The sequence below is a fragment of the Sus scrofa genome, chromosome 13 (assembly GCF_054392235.1).
Source record: "Sus scrofa isolate SSC_HxYL_T2T_F1_AM1 chromosome 13, Sscrofa_HxYL_maternal_Yorkshire_Landrace_v2.0, whole genome shotgun sequence".
NCBI lineage: Eukaryota > Metazoa > Chordata > Mammalia > Artiodactyla > Suidae > Sus > Sus scrofa.
The window spans coordinates 50801197-50823724 of record NC_139395.1 but is presented as its reverse complement, the minus strand read 5'-3'; the positions used below and the strand labels follow the sequence as shown (position 1 = coordinate 50823724).

At 41.2% G+C, this 22528-nt stretch overlaps 1 protein-coding gene across 50 annotated transcripts in view; it reads left to right on the top strand.

Annotated features, from left to right (window-relative positions):
* The first annotated feature begins 373 nt into the window (after positions 1-373).
* Positions 374-22528, top strand: part of ACTR8 (actin related protein 8) — a 37293-nt gene continuing 15138 nt past the window's right edge. For all 50 annotated transcript variants that reach the window (XR_014823336.1, XR_014823296.1, XR_014823302.1 and 47 more), the window contains exons 1-12: positions 374-607; positions 3577-3747; positions 14085-14195; positions 15091-15195; positions 15481-15654; positions 16152-16245; positions 16460-16592; positions 18258-18411; positions 19473-19568; positions 20034-20174; positions 21096-21360; positions 22118-22281. Coding sequence is in view for 1 of the 50 variants with exons in the window: in XM_001929049.7 (XP_001929084.3) it covers positions 485-607; positions 3577-3747; positions 14085-14195; positions 15091-15195; positions 15481-15654; positions 16152-16245; positions 16460-16592; positions 18258-18411; positions 19473-19568; positions 20034-20174; positions 21096-21360; positions 22118-22281 (1731 nt within the window). In the remaining 49 variants the exon portion in view is untranslated. The remainder of the gene's footprint in view (positions 608-3576; positions 3748-14084; positions 14196-15090; positions 15196-15480; positions 15655-16151; positions 16246-16459; positions 16593-18257; positions 18412-19472; positions 19569-20033; positions 20175-21095; positions 21361-22117; positions 22282-22528) is intronic.

Sequence of the window (22528 nt, the reverse complement as noted above, 5' to 3'; positions counted from 1 at the left end):
ACGATCCAAACTGGAAATACATATTTGAGAGCTATCTTCATTCTTTAAAGCTATGAAACTGGATAAAGTGATCTAAGGAGTACATAGGAGCCCTAACTCCAAAAAAATCCTAGTATCAGAGCACAGCCAGTGATGTACGGAGGGAACTTGTATTATGGATGGCGTCTGAGAGGGCACACGTAAGAGGACGAAAGGAGCAGCTAGTAGCTGCTCCACAGCAAGCACGCAAAACAAAACAAGTCCGCGGCGGGCAAGCTACAGCGAGGACCAATCACAGCATCCATTATCCACCCAATCCAGCTCACCCCGCCCTCCTCCGGACAGCTCCGCCCTTCCGCTTTCCCAGAAGCCTTTGGGCCGACTCCCGGAGGCCATCTTGGCTGTGGGCGGGTCGCTGGGAGGTTGCTCCTTCTTGTGGAAGCTTGTTTTTGCCAGTCCGGGGCGCGACCCTGAGGCTCGAGCTAGGGAGGCGTCCGCGGCCAAGATGACCCAGGCGGAGAAAGGGGACGCAGAGAACGGAAAGGAGAAGGGTGGGGAAAAGGAGAAGGAACAGCGCGGCGTGAAGCGACCCATCGTGCCCGCGTTGGTGCCGGAGTCGCTACAGGAGGTGGGGCGCTGGGGGCGGGCCTGGGACTCGGCTTCTGGGCGGGGGCGGAAGGCCGCGGAGCGGAACAAGGGGAGGAAGCTGGCTCGTTTCTGACGCGAGGTTCCGGGCCCCTACCCTCGTGGGTGGTGCGGGAGGTCTTTCTTCGCAGGCTCGGGGGCTACAGGGCAGACGGCCCAGTAACTGACTGCGTCCCACTGCCCACGTCCACCAGCGGCTGTGCGACCGCCAGCCTCCCCGGCCCTAAAACCAGGACAGGGCTGTCACCTTCCCAGTCAGCTGAGGGGGCAGACTGGATGGTGGGTAAGGGCCTTGCCATTTACCACCGTTTAGGACTCTCCCGCTTTGTGAGGAGAGAGTAGGGCAGTATTAGGGTATGCTGTAGGATGGGCAAGTGCATAGGACCGCAGGGCGAAGTATTGGGTACACAGCATGTATCTCCTCCAGGCCTCACGGTCAGGAACTGTTTCTTCAATGGAGGTGACACCTGAACTAACAGCGTGCTAGACACTTGAGCCAAGAGAGCTTTTGAAATGGTGGAGCTCAAGATGTGTGGAATTGAGGAAGAAGGGAGCAAGACAGATTGGAGATCATAACAGGGGCAGTATCATTGGGGTCATATAATCCAGAGTCTGGCCTCTTCTGAAGGTAGTGGAGAATTTTGGAAGAGCTACATGATTAACTCATTTAATCCTCACAATAACTCCCTGAGGTAGGAACTTCATCCAGAGCAAGGAAGTGGCACAGTCTGAATTTGACTTCAGATCTGTGAATCCAGAGCCTAGACCCTTAGGCAGTATAGCAACATTTGCTGAACTGCCATTAGTTATATAACACCTTTTGGATTTTCCATATCTGTGGTACCTATACCACTACTTGTTGAGAAACTTTTTTATTCACTCTTACATAAAGCAGTAATATTCAGGAAATGATGAGAGGGATGTACTAGCTCCTTATTTTCTGTTACATCAAAGTAGATATATTAACAAGTGTTTGTCCACACTTTAGAAAACTACATTTACTCCCCCGAAGCTTCCCAGTCAGCATGCTGCAACCTGTGTACCATTAATGAGGTACAGGTGTCCCTAATAGCAAGCAGCCTCATCTCTTTAACTCAGTCTGCTACATAAATGTTGCCTGCCATAGCACACAAAATCCTGAGAACTATATTGCATGGCACCATACCGTGTAGAAGTGGTGCCATCGCCGTTCAACAAATACTTACTAGGCTGTAGGCTCCTGTGTGTCATGCATAGAATAGTGAATAAGACAGTAGTCGTCCCCTCCCACCCTTTTTTTGGGCTGTGCCTGCAGGCCAGGGATTGAACCCTTGCCACAGCAGTGACAGTGCCAAATCCTTAACTCACTGTGCCACCAAAGAACTCCAGTAGTCCCTTCTTACATGAAGGTTTTGTCTGCTGGGAGAACAGACAGTAAATAATACAAGAATGCCAAGTGTCATAAAAAGGAAAGCCATAATATTACATTGTAGGATGTCAAACAAACCTGGTCTGGTGACGTTTATCCTCAAACCTGAAGGAAGGGTTAAGATTTAACAGAGAGAAAGAATATTACTGGCAAAGGGAATTACCTTTGTGAAGGCCTGAATGTCAGCCTGGTGAGCTAAGAAATCAGGAGATACCTGGAGTAGAAAGATTAAAGAAACTGAAAAGGAATTGGCTCTAGAAGAAGGTTAGAGAATAGGCAGGGTCTTGATCTTGAAGTTTCTGTACTGTATCTTGTCTGTAAGTTAGGCAAATATTTTACATGGATACAAGCCAAGAAGACACAGCTGTAGCTTAAGGGCAGGGCAGAGTAGTTGCTGACTGAGGAGTCATGCTGGGAAGATGGTTCTCCACAGAGGCATCCTGTTGTCAAAGGGATTGTCAGAGTCCCTTCTTTCCTGACCCCTCCTGAAACTCTGGGTCTCTCAGCAGGTCTGTGTAGTAAAGGTTCTCCAGTGATTCAGGTTAAATTCTGCCCCCTTGAGAATTATGGATCTAAAAGCCCGCAGCCATCACGCCACTGTCCTGATTTGTGTCAGTCTTTGTTCACTGTCTTCCAAGAAAGGATGGTGACATGCAGCAAAGCTTTCTGACCCACGAGGATGGAATCATGAACTCTGGCTTTTTAATCCCAAACTCTTGCCACATTAGGTAAAAAGCAGAGAACTGATAAAAGTAAAGTGTTTTTAAAGACAGTGACCAAAACACAGTTTATGAATATCCTCAGAAGTGGTCCATGTATAAAGCCTTACTTTCCAGCATTACAAAACAGCAATTCTCTTAATTTCTTCCCTTACCCTCTCAAACAGTGCTATCATATCCGATCAGTCATACTGATTATCTCAGGGTCTTTTGTAAATTGCAGGTTCTTACGCTCTCTCTCCCTGGAGATTCTGTGAGGTGGATGTGATACGCACCACACTGTGGAAATTGCCTGGAGATTCTGAATCAGAAAATTTATAGTGAAGGTTCAGAGGTTTTTTTTTTTTTTTTAAACAGGATCTTTAGGTGATTCAGATTTAGGGAACACAGCACTTCATGAAATATGGTGTTCCCCATACTCTTATTCCTTCTTTAACTGTCTTTCCTAGTAAATGAAAAGTTCTCTGGCAGTTGGGACTTTGAACTGGTCACCATTGTACCCATGGTGTTTGGCACAGAAATACCCAAAAAGCATAGGTTAATTTGCCCTGGGTAATTAGGTTTCATTCATTTAAACAAATATCTGTTGACCTATGTACCATGAGTCAGATCTCGGGAACACAGATATAAAATGAGTTTTCATTCAAGCAGAGCAGTAATTGGAAGCCTTTCAGAGAACTCCCTTGACTAAGTTATTTTGATACTTTGAGTCTGATAGTCACTACTGGAAACTAACTTCTTAGTCTTGACAGTTAGCTCTCTGTTATTTAATTTGTTATCTGCATGTCATTTACTAAAGTCACACTTCTATGTTTATATTTGCAGCAAATCCAGAGCAACTTCATCGTTGTCATACATCCAGGTTCAACAACTCTGAGGATTGGTCGAGCCACAGACACGCTTCCTGCCAGCATTCCTCACGTCATTGCACGAAGACATAAACAACAAGGGCAGCCTCTATATAAGGACAACTGGCTCCTAAGGGAAGGACTAAATGTAAGTAAGTCAGAAAGGGAGGACCTGGAGAGAAAGCCAAGGGTTGTCTCCTTGGGAGGGCTTAGATACTCATTGTGCACTGTAATCTTGAACAATGTCTTCATAGCTTTAGTGTATTTTAAAATACCAACATCATTCAGGGTTATAAATACCATTTTTTATCTGAGCTAGCAATTGTAGAGTGTACAGAAATAATTTTAACAAAAGTAAGCCCAGTTTTTTAACCCATCAAGGTGAATTGGGTATTGATGAAGGTGATTGTTAGTTGAAAATACAAAATCATAACTCACTTAAATTGATGCATTCAGGTGTCTATTAGTCACATGCCGTATTTTATCTTCCAGATACTTAGAGTTTACATTTTTTTTATTTTTATTTTTAATTTTTTTGCCTTTTTGCCATTTCTTGGGCCACTCCCATGGCATATAGAGGTTCCCAGGCTAGGAGTCGAATCAGTGCTGTAACTGCTGGCCTATGCCACAGCAGTGCGGGATCTGAGCCGCATCTGTGACCTATACCACAGCTCACAGCAACCCCGGATCCTTAACCCACTGAGCAAGGCCAGGGATCGAACCCGCAACCTCATGGTTCCTAGTCTGATTTGCTAACCACTGAGCCACAATGTAAACTCCCATACTTAGAGTTTAAATTGAGCTTCTATTTTCAGTCTGTAAGCAAATTGAATTGCAACAGTAAGCACTTGTCACAATCTTAGATCGAATCATGATTTAAAGGCAAAAAGAAGTATTTTCTTAAAGTAAGCATTACCTAGGATGCAGTAGACATTCTATTGTCTAAGTGATAGAGGAGAAGTTTTTATGTTAGATGTTAAATGTGTGTACTGCATTGTAATTCAATTTTTTCCCAATTTCTTTAGATGGTTTCATTTTTTATTTCTAATTTTTTAAAAATTTAGAGTATAGTTGCCTTACAAAGTTGTGTTAGTTTCAGGTGTATACAGCAAAGTAAATCAGTTATACATATATCCATTCCTTTTCAGATTCTTTTCCCATATAGGTTATTACATGGCGTTGAGTAATTTCCTTGTGCTATACAGTATCTACTTTATGTATAGTAGTGTGTATATGTTAATCCCAATATCCTAATGTATCTCTGTCCCCCACGTTTCCCCCTTTTTAAGTTTGGTTTCAAAATATTTGAGTCTGTGTCAGTTTTATAAGTTCTTTTGTATCATTTTTATTAGTTTCCACATATTAATGATATCATATGATACTTGTCTGTCTGACTAATTTCACTTAGTATGTTAATTTCTAGGTCCATCCACATTCCTGCAAGTGGCATTATTTCATTCTTTTTTATTTTTTTAATTTTTTTTTGTCTTTTTGCTATTTCTTGGGCCGCCCCTGCTGCATATGGAGATTCCCAGGCTAGGGGTCAAATCGGAGCCATAGCCACCGGCCTACGCCAGAGCCACAGCAACGCAGTATCCGAGCCAAGTCTGCAACCTACACCACAGCTCACGGCAACACAGGATCCCACTGAGCAAGGGCAGGGACCGAACCCGCTACCTCATGGTTCCTAGTCAGATTCGTTAACCACTGTGCCACAACGGGAACTCCTTCATTCTTTTTTATGGCTAAAAAATATTCCATTGTGTATATGTACCACAACTTCTTTACTGATCCTCTGTTGATGGACATTTAGGTTGCTTCCATATCTTGGCTGTTGTAAATAGTGTTGTTGTGAACATTGGGGTGCATGTATCTTTTCAAACTATGACTTTCTCTGGATATATGCCCCAGAGTGGGATTGCTAGATCATATGGTAGTTCTGTAGAGTTTTCACAGGAACCTCCATACTGTTCTCCATAGTGGTTACACCAGCTTACCTTCCCACCAACTCTCTAGGAGGGTTCCCTTTTCTCCACTCCTCCAGCATTTATTGTTTGTAGACTTTTTGCTGGTGGCCATTCTTAGTGGTTAGAGGTAATATTTGATTATAGTCTTGATTTGCATTTCTCTCTTAATTAGGGGGTTGAGCTTCTTTTCATGTGCTCTTTGGCCATCTGTCTGTTTTCTTTGGATAAATGTCCATTTAGATCTTCTCCCCATTTTTCAATTGGCTTGTTTGTTTTTTGATATTGAGCTGCATGAGCCATTTGTACATTTTGGAGATTAATTCCTTATCAGTCACTTCATTTGCAGAGATTTTTCTCCTATTCTGTGGGTTGTCATTTTGGTTTTTTTAGTGGTTTCCTTTGCTGGGCAAAAGCTTTTAATTTTAATTAGGTCCCATTTGTTTATTTTTGTTTATGTTTTCATTACACTAGGAGATGGATCAAAAAAGATATTGCTGGAACTCCCATCGTGGCTCAGTGGTTAATGAATCTGACTAGGAACCATGAGGTTGTGGATTCGATCCCTGGCCTTGCTCAGTGGGTTAAGGATCCTGTGTTGCCGTGAGCTGTGGTGTAGGTCGCAGATGTGGCTCGGACCCCACATTGCTGTGGCTCTGGTGTAGGCCTGCGGCTACAACTCCAATTAGACCCCTAGCCTGGGAACCTCCATATGCCATGGGTGCAGCCCTAGAAAAGACAAAAAAAAAAAAAAAAAAAAAGATGTTGCTGGGATTTATGTCAAAGAGTGTTCTGCCTATGTTTTTCTGGAAGGGTTTCATAGTATCTGGTCTTACATGTAGGCCCTTAATCCATTTTGAGTTTATTTTTGTGTATGGTGGTAGAGTTCTTCAATTCTTTCTTTCTTTTTTTTTTTTTTTTTTTTTTTTTTTTGTCTTTTTAGGGACGTACTCATGGCATTTGGAGGTTCCCAGGTTAGGGGTTGAATCGAGCTGTAGCTTCCGGCCTACACAAGACTCACAGCAATGCCAGATCTGAGCCACATCTGCAACCTATACCACGGCTCATGGCAATGCTGGCTCCTTGACCCACTGAGCAAGGCTGTGGATCAAACCTGTGTCTTGATGGATCTTAGTCAGATTTGTTTCCACTGAGCCACAATGGAAACTCCTTATATCATTTTACATGTAGCTGTCCAGTTTTCCCAGAACCACTTATTGAAGAGGTTGTTTTTTCTCCATTGTTTATTCTTGCCTCCTTTGCCATAGATTAGTTGACCATAAATGCATAGATATATTACTGGGCTTTCTATCCTGTTCCACTGATCTATATTTCTGGAAGGCAGCTATGCTAACCACTATAGCACCATTGCTGCAGTGATGTATATTTCTGTTTTTGTGCCAGTACCATACTATTTTGATGACTGTAGCTTTGTAGTGTAGTCTGAAGTCAGAGAATGTGATTCCTCCAGCTCTGTTCTCCTCTCTCAAGATTGCTTTGGCTATTCAGGGTCTTTTGTGTTTCCATATAATTTTTTAAATTGTTCTAGTTGTGTAATAAATGCCATTGGTAATTTAATAGGGATTGCCCTGAATTGGTAGATTGCCTCAGATAGTATCATCATTTTGGCGATATTGATTCTTCTAATCCAAGAACATGGTTTTACTTTCCATTTGTTTGTGTCTTCTTCAATTTCCTTCATCTGCATAGTCTGTACTTTCAGAGTACAGGTCTTTTGCCTATTTAAGTAGGTTTATTCCTAGGTATTTTATTCCCTTTCATATGATGGTAGATGAGATTGTTTGCTTAATTTCTTTTTCTGATCTTTCATTGTTAGTATATAAGAATGCAAGAGATTTCTGTGTATTAACTTTGTATACTGAAACTTTACTGAATTCATTGATGTGAGCTCTAACAGTTTTCTGGTATCAACTTTAGGATTTTTTATGTATAGTACCATGTCTTTTACGAACAGTGACAGTTTTACTTCTTTTCCAACTTGGATTCCTTATATTTCTTTTTCTTCTCTGATTGTCATGGCTAGGACTTCTAAATCTATGTTGAAAAAAAGTGGTTAGAGTGGACATCTGTGTCTTATTTCTGATCTTAGTGGAATTACTTTCACTTTTCAACTTTGAAAATGATTTAGCTGTGGGTTTGTCATACATGGCCTTTATTATGTTGAGGTGGGTTCCCTCTCTGCCCGCTTTCTGAAGAATTTTTATTATAAATTGGTGTTGAATTTGGCAAAAGCTTTTTCTGGATCTCTTGAGACGACCATGTGGTTTTTCTTCTTCAGTTTGTTGATGTGGCATATAACACTGATTGATTTGCAGATACTGAAAAGTCCTTGAATCCCTGAGATAAATCCCGCTTGATCATGGTGTACTATCCTTTTAATGTAATCCTTTTATGGAGTTCCTGTTATGGCTCAGTGGTAATGAACCCAACTAGTCCCCATGAGAATGCGAATTTGATCCCTGGCCTTGCTCAGTGGGTTAAAGGATCCGGCAAGGCTGTGAGCTGTGGTGAAGCTCAGATCCTGCTGTATAGGCTGGCAGCTGTAGAACTTTCATATGCTATGGGCATGGCTCTAAAAGCCAAAAAATAAAAAATAAAGTGTTCTTTTACTCAGTTTGCTAGTATTTTGTTGAGGATTTCGCATCTATTTTCATCAGTGATATTGGCCTGTAATTTTCTCTTGTGGTGTCATTGTGTCATTTTGGTATGAGAGTGATGGTGATCTCATAGGATGAGCTTGGAAAGTTCCTTCCTCTGCCATTTTTGGGAAGACTTTCAGAAGAATGGATGTTAACTCTTCTCTAAATGTTTAATAGAATTCACCTGTGAAGCTGTCTGGTCCTGGACCTTTGTTTTTTGGAAGTTTTTAATCCCAATTTCAAATACAGTACTTGTGATTTTTCTCTTCATATTTTGTTTCTTCCTGGTTTAGTCTTGGAAGGTTGTCCTTTGTAAGAGTTTGTCCATTTCTTCTAGGTTGTCCATCTTATTGGCATATAGTTGGTTGTAGTAAGTAATCTTTTATGATCCTTTATGTTTCTGTGGTGTGTTGTAATTTATTTATTTTTTTGTTTCTAATTTTATTGATTTGAACCCTCTCCCTATTTTGTCTTCATGAGTCTGGCTAAGAGTTTGTCGGTTTTGATCATCTTTTCAAAGAACCAGTTTTTAGTTTTAATGTTCTTTTCTGTTATTTTCTTCCTCTCTATCTCATTTATTTCTGCTCTGATCTCTATGATTTCTTTCCTTCTACTGACTTCGAGTTTTGTCCTTCTTTCTCTAGTTGCTTTAGGTTTAAGTTTAGGTTGTTTATTGGGGATTTTTCTTGTTTCCTGAAGTGAAATTATATTGCTGTAAACTTTCCTCTTAGAACTGCTTTTGTGGTGTCCCATAGGTTTTGGATTATCACTGTTTTGTTGTCATTTGTCTCTTAGTTTTGTTTTGTTTTGTTTTGGCTGCACCCGTGGCATGTGGAAGTTCCCAGGCCAGGGATCAAACCCATACCACAGAAGTGACAATGCCAGATCCTCAACCTACTGAGCCACCAGGAAACTTGTCTAGGAATATTTTGATTTCATCTTTGATTTCTTCAGTAATCCATTGGTTGTTTAGTAGCATATCCTTTAGCCTCCACATAATGTTTTTTGCAGTTTTTTTCATGTGGCTGATTTCTGGTCTCATAGCACTGTGATTGGAAAAAATGCTTGATATGATTTCAGTTTTCTTAAATTTACCGAGGCTTGATTTGTGGCCCAAGATGTGATCTGTCCTGGACAGTGTTCCATATGCACTTGGGAAGATTGTGTATTCTGCTACTTTCAGATGAAATGTTCTGTAAATATTAAGTTGATCTGATTTAATGTATCCTTTAAGGCTTAGGTTTCTTTATATATTTTCTGACTGGAAGATCTGTCCATTGCTGAAGGTAAAGTGTTAAAGTCCCCTACTGTTATCATGTTACTGTTAATTTCTCCTTTTATGGCTATTAGCCTTTTATGGCTATTAGCAGTTGCTGTATTATGCACCCTATGTTGGGTGCATATATATTTATAATTATTATATCTTCTTGGATTGATCTCTTATCAGTTAGTATCTTTTTTTGTCTCTTGTATCATTTTTTATTTTATATATTTATTTTTTGGCTGTGTCCATGGCAGGTGGAAGTTCCAGGGCCAGGGATTGAACCCATGCCACAGCAGCTACCCAAACCACTGCACTGATAATGCTGGATCCTTAACCTGCTGTGCCACAGGAAAACTTATTAATATTCTTTAAAGTCTGTTTTGTGTGATATGAGTATTGCTACCCCAACTTTCTTTTAATTTCCATTTGTATGGAATATTTTATTCCATCCCCTCACTTGTAGTCTCTATGAGTCCTTAGACCTGAAGTGGATCTCTTGTAGACAGCTTATATACAGGTCTTGTTTTTGTATCTATTCAGCCAGTCTGTCTTTTGGTTGGAGCATTTATTTATACTCAAGGTAATTATTGATGCATACTTATTGCCATTTGCTTAATTGTTTTGTATTTATTAATGTTGGACTTTTTTCTTCCCTTCCTCTTTTTTGCTTTTTTGCTCTTTTCTGATTTGATGACTGTCTTTAGTGTTGTATTTGGATTTTTTTTTTTTTTTTTTTTTTTTTTTGTCTTGTTGCTATTTCTTTGGGCCGCTCCCGCAGCATATGGAGGTTCCCAGGCTAGGGGTCGAATCGGAGCTGTAGCCACTGGCCTACGCCAGAGTCACAGCAACGCGGGATCCAAGCCGCATCTGCAACATATACCACAGCTCATGGCAACACCAGATTGTTAACCCACCGAGCAAGGGCAGGGACCGAACTTGCAACCTCATGGTTCCTAGTCGGATTCGTTAACCACTGTGCCACGACGGGAACTCCTGGATTTTTTTTTTTTAATGTTGTGTGTCTATTGTAATTTTTTTGGTTTGTGGTTCCCACGAATTTTTGATATAGCATTATAAATATATACAGAATTGTTTTAAGTTGCTGGCCTCTTTAATTTCAAATGCATTTTCAATATCCTGCATTTGAACACTCCTCACAGCTATTGATTTTGATACATTGGTGTGTGGATGATTTGCTACCTTTACTGTATGTTTGCCTTTACTGGTTATCTTTCCCATTCATAGTTTTCTTGTTTCTAGTTGTGGCCTTTTTTTATTCAACCTAGAGAAGCTCCTTTAGCATTTGTTTTGAAGCTATTTTGGTGGTGCTAAGTTCTTTTAGCTTTTGCTTGTCTGTAGTTTTTTGATTTGTTCATTGTATCTGAATGAGAGCCTTGTTACGTAGAGTATTCTTGGTCATAGGTTCTTCCCGTGATCACCTTAAATGCATCTTGCCACCCCTTTCTGCTTTGTAGAGTTTCTGCTGAAAAATCAGCTGATAACCTTATGGGGGTTCCCTTGAATGTTATTTGTTACACATTCCTTTAATATTTTTCCTTTGTTTCTTTTTTGGAATGGAAATGTACTTCCTTTTTGTCAGTTTTATTAGTATGTGTCTAGCCATGGTCTTCCTTGGGATTCTCTGCCCTTCCTCAACTTGAATATTTCCTTTCCCACATTAGGGAAGTTTTTGGCTATAATCTCTTCAAATATTTTCTCAGGCCCTTTCTCTCTTCTTCTGAGACTCCTATGATGTGAAGAATTTTGGTACCTTTAATGTTGTCCCAGAGGTCTCTTAGATGGTCTTTTCATTCCTTTTTCTTTATTCTTTTCCATGGCAGTGATTTCCACCACTTTGTGTTCCACCTCACTTATTCATTCTTCTGCCTCAGCTGTCCTACTCTTGCTTCCTTCTAGTGTATTTTTTCACTTCAGATACTGTGTTAGTTGTTTTTGCTTACTTGTTCTGTAAATCATGTAGCTCTTTATTAAACATTTCTTGTAACTTCTATTTATTTATTTATTTATTTATATATTTATTGTCTTTATGTCTTTTCTAGGGCCACACCCACGGCATGTGGAGGTTCCCAGGCTAGGGGTTGAATCAGAGCTGTAGCCACCAGCCTATGCCAGAGCCACAGCAACGCCAGATCTGAGCCACATCTACAACCTACACCACAGCTCATGGCAATGTCAGAACCTTAACCCACTGAGCGAAGCCAGGGATCAAACCCATAACTTCATGGTTCCTAGTTGGATTCGTTAACAACTGAGCCATGATGGGAACTCCTCTTGTAACTTCTTGATTTGTGCCTCCATTCTTTCTCTGAGATCTTGGATCCTTGTTACTATATCATTCCCTTCATTTATTTGTCTTCGTGTATTTTTATCTTGTCCTTTTGTCTGAAACATATTTCTGTGTCTTCTTGTATTATCTAACTTTCTATGGTTGTGGTTCCCTTGACAGCAGGTGTGTACATGTGGCAGCTTTGCCCGGTACCGAAGTTCTTGGTGGTGGTGGTGGCTCAGGTGCATCCAGAACACATGATGGGAGTGTTGGTGCCTTGCTGCCTCTCCTGGAGGTGGGTGGCTTCTAGAGGTGGTGTCTCTGATGGAGGTGGCAGCAGTTCATGGGATTGCTCCCAGAGCAGTGTTGGAAAAGTGTGTGTGTGGTGGCCAGCAGCTGCTTGTGTGACCCCTTCCAGAGTTAGGTGGCTTGTGTGACCTCTCCTGTTGCCAGGCACCAGCGGCTGCTCCTGCTACTCTTCCCAGAGTCAGGCAGCTTGCACAGTGGCTCCTGGTAGTTGGCAACTGAGGCATTTGCTCCTGTGACTTCTGTCATTGCCAGGTGGCTCATGCGAGTACTCCCTGTAGCTGGTGTCAGTGGCAGTTGTTCCCACAACCTCTCCCAGAGCCAGGCAGCAGCTGTTTTGGCTATCACTCCTGGAGGTGGTATAGATGGTGTCCTGCTGTCTGAGAGTGTGCACAAAGCACAAGGCTGTAGTGGTGGATCCCTCCCCTTCCCTCTACACACCCAAACAATGACATCTGGCCCCTAAGCCAGTCTGGGTTTTTCACCTTACACCCTCAAATGTTGTTGCTTTAGACTCTGGTCCCTTCAGGCTGTTTCTGCACTGCCAACCCCAGTGTTTTCCTGCCAACCCCAGTTCTCTGCCTGAGTCTGATCTCCAAAGCTCAAGTTTCAGTTCCCAGCCCCTGCCTGCCCTGGTGGATGGTATCCTCAGGGGGCTGAGGAGTGCAGGGCAGTAGCCCTGATTGTGCTGGACTGTTTCAGTTAACTGTTACAAACCAATTGCTGTGTTCTCCTCTGAGACTTTGAAGTTCCTTCTCTGTTCTGGCTGATCTCCCTGCTGGTGGAGAGACTTAGCAGGGTACAGGAACTATTCTTCTTTCCTAGCTCCCTTCTAGGATCATAGGTCCCATCCCACTTCCTTTCTCACTTTCTATTTTTTTTTTTTTTTTTTCCTTTTGTCCTGCCTAGCTATGTGGAGATTTTCTTGCTTTACTGGAGCCCTGAGGTCTTCTGCCAGCATTCAGTAAACTTTCTGTGCAGATCATTCCACACGTAGATATATTTTTTACGTATTTTGGGGAGGAGATGAGCTTCATGTCCTGAAACTCTGCCATCTCAATCATTTTCTCGTACTGTACTTTTAAGTTTTAAATCAAGGGTAGTTGTAGGAACTTCCAATTTCTATAATTCTGATAGTAAGTCATAGGTTTCCATTTCTCAGCGTAACTAGTAGACTGTCCTTAAGTTCATTTCCAAGCTTAAATATGATTTGACAGTCTAAGAATCTAAAATTCATTTTTAGTTTTGGATCTTATTCTTCTGCTTTAGGGAATAAATCTCTGGAATAAAAATGGAAAGGAAACAACAGTTTACGAAAATATTTATAGAATATTCTTTGCAGTATCACAGTAGCTTGAATACTGGTTAATTAGGTGAAATAACACATGAAGCAATAAAACATTTTTATAAAACTAAAAATGAGAATTATATAGATATATATGGAAGAGTCAGTGCAGTACTTGAAAAAATAAAGTAGCTGTGCTCCTATCAGTCAAAAAGTCACTTGAGGTTATAGATTTTTGCAAATAGTTGGTTTATGGTGACGGCTTTGTTATCATTTTTTTATTTATAAATAAGTTACTTTGAATTGTTTTGTTTTTTTGTGTTTTTGTGGTTTTTTGTTTGTTTTTTGCTTTTTGGGGGGCCACGTTCATGGCATATGGAGGTTCCCAGACTAGGGGAATACCACAGCCACAGCAATATGGGATCCAAGCCTCGTCTACTACCTACACCACAGCTCATGGCAATACCAGATCCCGACCCACTGAGTGAGACCAGGGATCAAACCCGCAACCTCATGGTTCCTAATCAGATTCATTTCCGCTGCACCACAACAGGAATTCCACTTGAATTCTTAAGATTAATGCATGTGACAGAGATGAAAGGCATGCTGCTTGTTGATAAGGGAGCATTTGCTATTGCTGAATGAAATTAGTGTTTTGCCATTTGTTTCTTTTTTCACTACATCCTTTATACTGTTCATATTTTATTCTTTTCCCCTAGAAACCTGAAAGTAACGAACAAAGACAAAATGGCCTTAAAATGGTGGATCAAGCAATATGGTCTAAAAAGATGTCAAATGGTACAAGACGAATTCCTGTGTCTCCTGAGCAGGTTCAGTCTCAACTCTTTCTTCAGATTTATTCTTTTACCACTGCTGTTATGTTGTAATCCATTCACATGCTTTCCCTATTTCATTATGCAAATTAAATATGGCATTTCCTTAAAAAAGGTATTAAAACCATTCTTAACCACCTGCAGAATACCTGAATTGGTGTTACAAATGTGTAGGCAAGCTAAATAATTTGTGTTTCTTATGTCAAATTGATGAAAATTTATTTAGCCTGGGAGTCTTAATATAATTCCAGGGTCTTGATGGAAAGCTGTATTCTTGGTACATTTGTCATTTCTTTTTTTTTTTTTGTTCTTTTAATTTTTTTTTTTCAAGGCCACACCTGCAGCATATGGAAGTTTCCACGCTAGGGGTTGAATCACAGCTACAGCTGCCAGACTATTTCACAGCCACAGTAACACAGGATCCGAGCTGCATCAGCAACCTACACCATAGCTCACGGCAACACCAGATCCTGACCCACTAAGCAAGGCCAGGGATCTAACTCGCATTCTCATGGATACTAGTCAGGTTCGTTTCTGCTGTACCACATTGGGAACTCCCACATTTGTCATTTTAATAGGATAAAACAATACTGCTTAGAATGGACATGAGTCTATTTGATATATAATAAATCTGTGTTCAACTTTAAGCAGAGCAGTATTAATTTTGGACTGATTGTAAATCAAAGCCTAAGTGTTAATAACACAGGAAAAATCAAGATTGTGGAAAATAGCAGGAGAATCCAGTTGTGGTCAGTGAGTATTTTGCCACATATCTTGAATTTATGATTAAAATTTACCACTATATCTGGTCTGTGAACAAGGAGAAAAGAGGACAGCCCCCTTTTTTTTCTTGCATGAATTCAGAGAATTTTCTGATGGTCTTTTGTTTCAGGCACGTTCCTACAACAAGCAGATGCGACCTGCGATTTTAGATCACTGCTCTGGAAATAAGTGGACAAACACATCTCATCACCCTGAATTTTTGGTAGGAGAAGAGGTAGGAAACTTCTTTATAATGAAATAGAAGAAGTAAACCTAGATCCTGTTCCTAAAATTAATTTCCTTTGCCACTCCATTCTAGTTTTTTCCTTGCATTCTGTAATCCTGCTCATAGGACCAGCTATTTACCCTGTGTCCTGAGATGTTAGATACTCTACTCTTAGTATTAGAACAGTCAACACATGTTCATGATAACTTCTAGCCTTCGATTTTTTAATGTGAATCTGGAAAACCCCCAAGAGAAGAGTTTTTAACAATGTATTCATCTCCCCATCTTTTCCAGGCCTTATATGTTAATCCATTGGACTGTTACAATATTCACTGGCCCATCAGAAGAGGCCAGTTAAATATTCACCAGGGACCTGGGGGCTCTCTTACAGCTGTTCTGGCTGATATTGAAGTAATATGGTCTCATGCAATACAAAAATACTTGGAAATCCCACTGAAAGATTTAAAGGTAAACCAGAATTCCCAGTTGTTAGGCTTCTTTAAGATTCTTTGTCAGTAAAAGTACACTGTGCTCAGTTGTTTATAATACAGTGACCTAAAAGCCCTCTCGACCTTAATGTGTTGAGTATATCTTTTCTTCTTCACTGAATTCCCCTTCTGTTTGTTTCTCAATGTTTCTCTCCACTGCTCTGCAGTCAGCATGCTTGCTCATGCTCGTGCCTTCTTCCTGGACCTTTTTTGGACATCAGTTGTCTCTCATTTTTTTCATTTTACAAGTTTTAAATAATTCAGAGAGAAAAAGCCCGCAAAACTTTACTCTTTTCTCTTTTTTCATAAAACCAGAAAGACAGCAAAGAACTTTGGCTTTTATTCTGGGCCTCTAATCCTTGCTGCTACTCTTTTAGAGAGAATTCTCTCTGAAGACAAGTGTGGTGAATTTTATTTTGACTTGACATGAGTGTTAACCCTTTTATCTTTTTTTTTCCCCTTTGTTCTTCTTTTTAGTATTATAGGTGTATCTTGTTAATTCCTGATATCTATAATAAACAGCATGTGAAAGAATTAGTGAATATGATCCTAATGAAGATGGGTTTTTCAGGTATGTCTTATAGGCCAGTGAAATCTGCTTGAAATGAGATTGTTTTGTTTTTCATGACAGAGTTAATCTAATTTACTGCCTTATGGAGATGCTTACTGTGGGAGGGTCAGTGGTGCTTAGGTCTTGCCTAGAGGTGCCTAGACATTAATAGAATATTTGTCTTAGGACCCTTGCTACTCCCCAACTGATTGCCCCTCTGCTGTTTGCTTGCTAGGGATTGTGGTCCATCAGGAGTCTGTGTGTGCCACCTTTGGAAGTGGTTTAAGCAGCACTTGTATTGTCGATGTTGGAGACCAGAAGACGAGCGTGTGCTGTGTGGAGGATGGGGTCTCTCATCGGAACACTAGGTGAGAAACTCGCGAGGTGGTAGTCCCTGTTCCTCCCCACACAGCCTTTTCAACTAAAAGCACTGTAAATTAGAAGGTTTTTTTTAATAAGGAATTATATATTCTACATTTTTCGTGGGAAACCAGTTACATTGTGGAAGTACACATTCTAACAGGGCTATGAACAACTGATTTTACTCTTCCTGTTGGGACTCTCTAATATGAGTCAAATCAGCAGCTCCTCAAAGTCCAGAGGAAGTGTGTATGTTAGCTCTGTGTCTGTCTCTCTGGTCTGGCAGAGAGCTAGCAGTCACACTAACAGCAAAGCTTTATTTAGGCAAGTCGTGTAGCAGAAAATAGGTTTTCGGGTCTGAATTCTCTAGCTAGTTAGCATTCTGAGTATTTGCTTTTCTTATTGATGAGTAACTTGGTGGTGGTCAAGTCCCTTCATTATATCATCGCTGACAGAAGAGTTAGTAAAATAACTGTCAGGAGCAGGTTTGCTGCTTGTTTTTCCTGAGACGAGCCTAGCATGGGTAAGCACATTCAGGGGGTGCACAGACCAGTTCTTTGCAGCAGTTTGTGCTCCCAGGATGGCTTCTTCAGGTTGTTTTACTTCTTCTTCTTCTCCTTCACGTAGGTAGTTTGACTCTTAAGGCATAGATACAAATTTGAAAGAGGGCCCAAGCAGTCCATGAGAAAGGTTAATCTGTTGCCTCCCACTCCAGGTTACAGTGCATTCTAAAACCTAGAACGAGTTGTTTTTTTGTTGTTTTTTTTTTTGTCTTTTTGCTATTTCTTGGGCCGCTCCCATGGCATATGGGAGGTTCCCAGGCTAGGGGTCTAATCAGAGCTGTAGCTGCCAGCCTATGCCAGAGCCACAGCAACGCGGGATCCGAGCCACGTCTGCGACCTACACCACAGCTCATGGCAACACTGGATCGTTAACCCACTGAGCAAGGGCAGGGATCAAACCTGCAATCTCATGGTTCCTAGTTGGATTCGTTAATCCACTGCACCACGACGGGAACTCCCTGAACGAATTGTTTTGGCTCATCAATTTGTACTGTCTAATGCTGTTGGTTCTCATAGTATAGGGAAAATACTGGACCCAAGTCTTCTACTGGTAAAACAAGCACAACAGTGATCTTTCCAAATCGCAGAAATGTTTAGTTAGTGGATAATATTTCTCTTAAGATTTTCTCCTGTAAGTTGTCTTATGATGCCATCGCTGGTGAGCATAAACAGGAAAACATCTGTCATATGCTGCACATATTGACTTAATGAGCTGGAATTCACATGTATTCTGTTTCTTGTGCATTTTTTGCAAATAGCATGACTGCTTCTAGGTGCTCACCACTGGTTTTTGCTAGTTTCCTTTCTCCCTCACATCTATCCATCCTTTCCTTTCATTCTCTTATTCTTACAACATTTCTTGAAGTTTGCGATGTTTCACTGTGCCTAATTGAGATGTTTGTTTGTTTCATTTTTGGCTGCACCCAAGGCATGTGGAAGTTCCCGGACCAAGGATGGAACCTGTGCCACGGCAGTGAACCAAGCTGCTGTGTTGGCAATGCCGTTACCCCACTGCACTGCAAGAGAATTCTCCTGATTGAGTTTTTGAAACACCGTCTGTATTTTCTTAACTGACAAATCTGCCCACCTACCCTTTTCTCTTAACTCTAGACTATGTCTGGCATATGGTGGATCTGATGTGTCAAGATGTTTTTACTGGCTGATGCAGCGAGCTGGGTTCCCTTACAGAGAATGCCAGTTAACAAATAAAATGGACTGCCTTCTTCTGCAACACCTTAAAGAAACGTTTTGTCATTTAGATCAGGTGGGAGCAAAATCAAAATTGCTGATTATTTTTGTTTTCAGGAAAATTTAAGATATTTAAAGGTGATTAGAATTTTAACAGTATAATGCTACTCCTTCAACCCAAGTTGATGAAGCCTTGAGGCTGAAGCTTTTAAGGAGAGAGTTTTTCGTACTTCAGAGCTGTGAGGATGTATCTCAGGCCCTGGAAAACAGTTTTTTTAGAGAGAGTTTAGGTAATTTCTCTCTCCTTAGAATCTATGATCATTCTAATAAAGGATGAAGATAAACCTTTAAGTGTAAATGAATAGCATCAGGTAAATACACAGGTGCAGATAATTAATAAGTCATCATTTGAAGTACTTTCAAAGCATTATAAAAGTCAACATTTAATAATTGCTCTATTAGAATTGCTATCTTTTTATGCTATGTGTTTTTTTTTTTTTTTTTTTTTTTTTTGTCTTTTTGCTATTTCTTTGGGCCGCTCCCACAGCATATGGAGATTCCCAGGCTAGGGGTCGAATCGGAGCTGTAGCCACCAGCCTACTCCAGAGCCACAGCAACACGGGATCCGAGCCGCGTCTGCAACCTACACCACAGCTCACGGCAACGCCGGATCGTTAACCCACTGAGCAAGGGCAGGGAACGAACCCGCAACCTCATGGTTCCTAGTCGGATTCGTTAACCACTGTGCCACAACGGTAACTCTGATATGCTGTGTGTTTTAGACATTTTTTTTAACCTTAATCAAGTAATATGATTTTGAATAAAAAAGTTTTTTGAGGAACATAAGACAGGGTAGACTTTTCCAGTTATTAGGGGATTTGCTTATTGGTTTGGGCCATTATTTGTATATATTGGTATATGGTGATAATAAAGAACAAAAATATAAATGGTGGAAATTTCAGAAGTGTACATGGTACAGTTGAACTCTTGATTTATGAAGTTTTAGTGAAAGTGGTAGAAAGTTGTAGGGCAGCCCTTTTATAGGTGAGATTTAGATAGCAGAGAGACTTAATTGTCATTTGAAGAGTTTACATGCACTTTTACTGATTCACTGACAGCATCTTTTCCTGGAATCAGGACATCTCTGGGCTTCAGGACCATGAGTTTCAGATTCGACATCCAGATTCCCCTGCCCTTCTTTACCAGTTTCGATTAGGAGATGAAAAACTCCAGGTAACATATGGGTGTATATTTCCATGGGCAGAAAGAAAGCTGGTCAGGCTCAATCACATTGAGAGGATATGTGCTTGCTGGAAACCTCATGAGGTCAGAATGTCAGCTGGTTATAAATTAGCCGCTAACCTAACATTTAACCCAACACTTAATAGAGTACAGATTAGAATAGATTTGAGGGCCATCTTTTTCATTAGCCACTATTTGATTAGGAAATTATAAAGTAGATTACTGGGCACTTACTTTACATTTACTTTGAACTTTTCTCTATGGTGTCATATCACCCATTCAGTTTGATAATAAGTGAATTTTCTGACTTATTATGATACTTCCAAAAGAGAATGCTTACTCAGTTTAACTTACAGGATCTGATGTGCCAGTCATGTTTTTTGAAGAACAAAATTTAATGCATCAGATTTTTTCAGGAGGCAGTATCCATGGTGGTCATTCTTCTTCCATGCACAGGCTCCAATGGCTTTGTTTTACCCAGCAACTTTTGGAATCGTTGGACAGAAAATGACAACTTTGCAGCACAGGTCCCAGGGTGACCCTGAGGATCCTCATGATGAGCACTACCTGCTGGCCACACAAAGCAAGCAAGAACAGGTCTGTGGTAATTGTGTGAGAAGGGGCAGTTTTGTCCCTGCAGAGATTTGCCCATAATTAAAGGATCATTGTGGTGGCTGCAGTCTGACATCGTACTAAAGTTGATCCTGTTTTAAGGACTGTAAATGAAATGAAATCAACATTTGAAATCCAGATGACGGATTTCTTATTCAGTAAGCATCAAGCCAATTTTCAGAATACCAATCCACACATTTAAAAGTTAATTTAGTGAAGATACTTTCCTATTTATGTACATTATCTGCTTTTGAATATCCAAAAGTACTTTCAGTAAAATCTCACCTACTTTTTAGTTATCATGGGAAAGGTGAGTGGCATAGGCAAAGAGCCGAATTCCTTTGTCCAGAGCTAATTCCAGTGTGTCTGATGCAGGAACACAATTTAAAGCTTGTATCTGCTAGTGAAACAGCAGCACATAATAGAAGAAGAGGGCAGTAAACCTTTTCTACACATTGTTCCTGTCCCACAGCTGAGCATGAAGTGCTTAGATAAGTCTAAAAATGAGGATCCATAACAGCCACTGGTCCAGGAATTTCACTGTGAAATACTCCACTTAAACTGAGTTTGAAGGGGGAAAAGTTCATCTGCACTCATGTTTCCAACCAGTAGTGGTAGAATTCTGCAGTCTGCTCTGCCTTTCTGGGATTGCTTTGGAATTATAAGCACATCCTCATCTTCTGCCCACCACCCTTCACGCCCAGGTCATCCAAGGGTGGGGACCAAGTGCTTGATTGTATACTATGAAATGTTTCCTCTCTGAGGCACAGTGACAGGCCTTTGATAAGCCTTTATAGAATGTAGAGCAGTAGGGCGGGGGGTGGGGGGTTCTATAGCTGGAGAACATCAACAGTGTTCTGTCATAGTCTTACCATCTATTTGCTTGTTCTTTTGATTGAATTAAAGTCTGCAAAAGCTACTGCTGACCGAAAGTCTGCATCCAAACCCATTGGATTTGAAGGGGATCTTCGTGGCCAGTCCTCTGATCTTCCAGAAAGACTGCATTCCCAGGAGGTGGATTTGGGATCCTCCCAGGGAGACTGCTTGATGGCTGGCAATGACTCTGAGGAGGCTCTCACTGCACTCATGTCCAGGAAGACTGCCATCTCACTGTTTGAAGGGAAAGCCCTGGGCCTGGATAAAGCCATCCTCCATAGCATAGACTGTTGTTGTAAGCACATCTGAGGATCTGGGAGAGAGCAGTTAAAGGGTTTGGGCTAGGATATAGTGTTGCCCTGCAGCATGTTCTTTCAAAAATTATCAGGCAGCTACTGTGTGTCTGCATTGTCAGGTGTTAGGAATTGGTTCCTGGCCTTGGGGAGCATAGATCCTCATGGAGGAGACCAAGCCAAGGCAGATTACCACACAGATGTGATACTGCAACGGTGGCAGATGCTACACAATTAAACTTAAGGATACTGACTGTGAGAGCTTCTGATTGAGGGATTTAATAAGGGATATTCACTCAGGAGCCGGTGTAGAGGGTGGGAGGCAGGGAAGGCTTTCTTGAGGAAGAACCACTTGAGCAAGATCTAAGGGGGAATGGGGTGTTGTCACAGGTGGGTGGCATTCCAGGTAGAGGAAGAAACATGTGTCAAGGCCAGTGTGGCTGGGGAGCATGGAGCAAGGATAAGGCTGTGGGAGTGGTGGGTACACAGCACACTGCACTCTTTAGGCAATCTTAGAGATACTGGTCCTAATCTTGGTAGTAGTAAAGTGGCGGGGGGTGGGGACAGCAACACATTCACATTCGTGTTTTGCGAAGTTCCTCTGGCTGCATTGCAGCATCGTTGAGAATGGGTTGGAGAGAGAGCTTTGAGAAGGCTCTTGCAGTTATCCAAGCAAGAGATGAGAAATGGTGGTGCCTTGGCCTGGGGTGGTTGTTTATGCGGAGAAAAAGTGTGGAAGGGGTTTCACTGTCTTTTCAGCATCTGATGATACCAAAAAGAAGATGTACAGCTCCATCCTGGTGGTGGGAGGTGGTTTGATGTTTCATAAAGCTCAAGAATTTCTGCAGCACAGAATTCTCAATAAAATGCCACCTTCATTCAGGCGAATTATTGAAAATGTGGATGTGATCACAAGGCCCAAGGTGTGTTGTTCATGATGCAAGTTATATTGTATGCAAATGAACCAGCGTTGGTTATTTCTAATTGTATGTGGACACACAGCATCCTAGAGGCTGTGGGTTTGTGTCTGGGGAGTTTTTGAGGACTGAGCAAGTGGAAAAATTACTTTCAGCAGGTCACAGGAGAGGAGCTCTGGACTAGGGGACTGCGTTGGTGGGTTTTAGTTTCTGTTCCTTCCAGCTGTCTTTCACCTTTATAAAAAGACTGGCT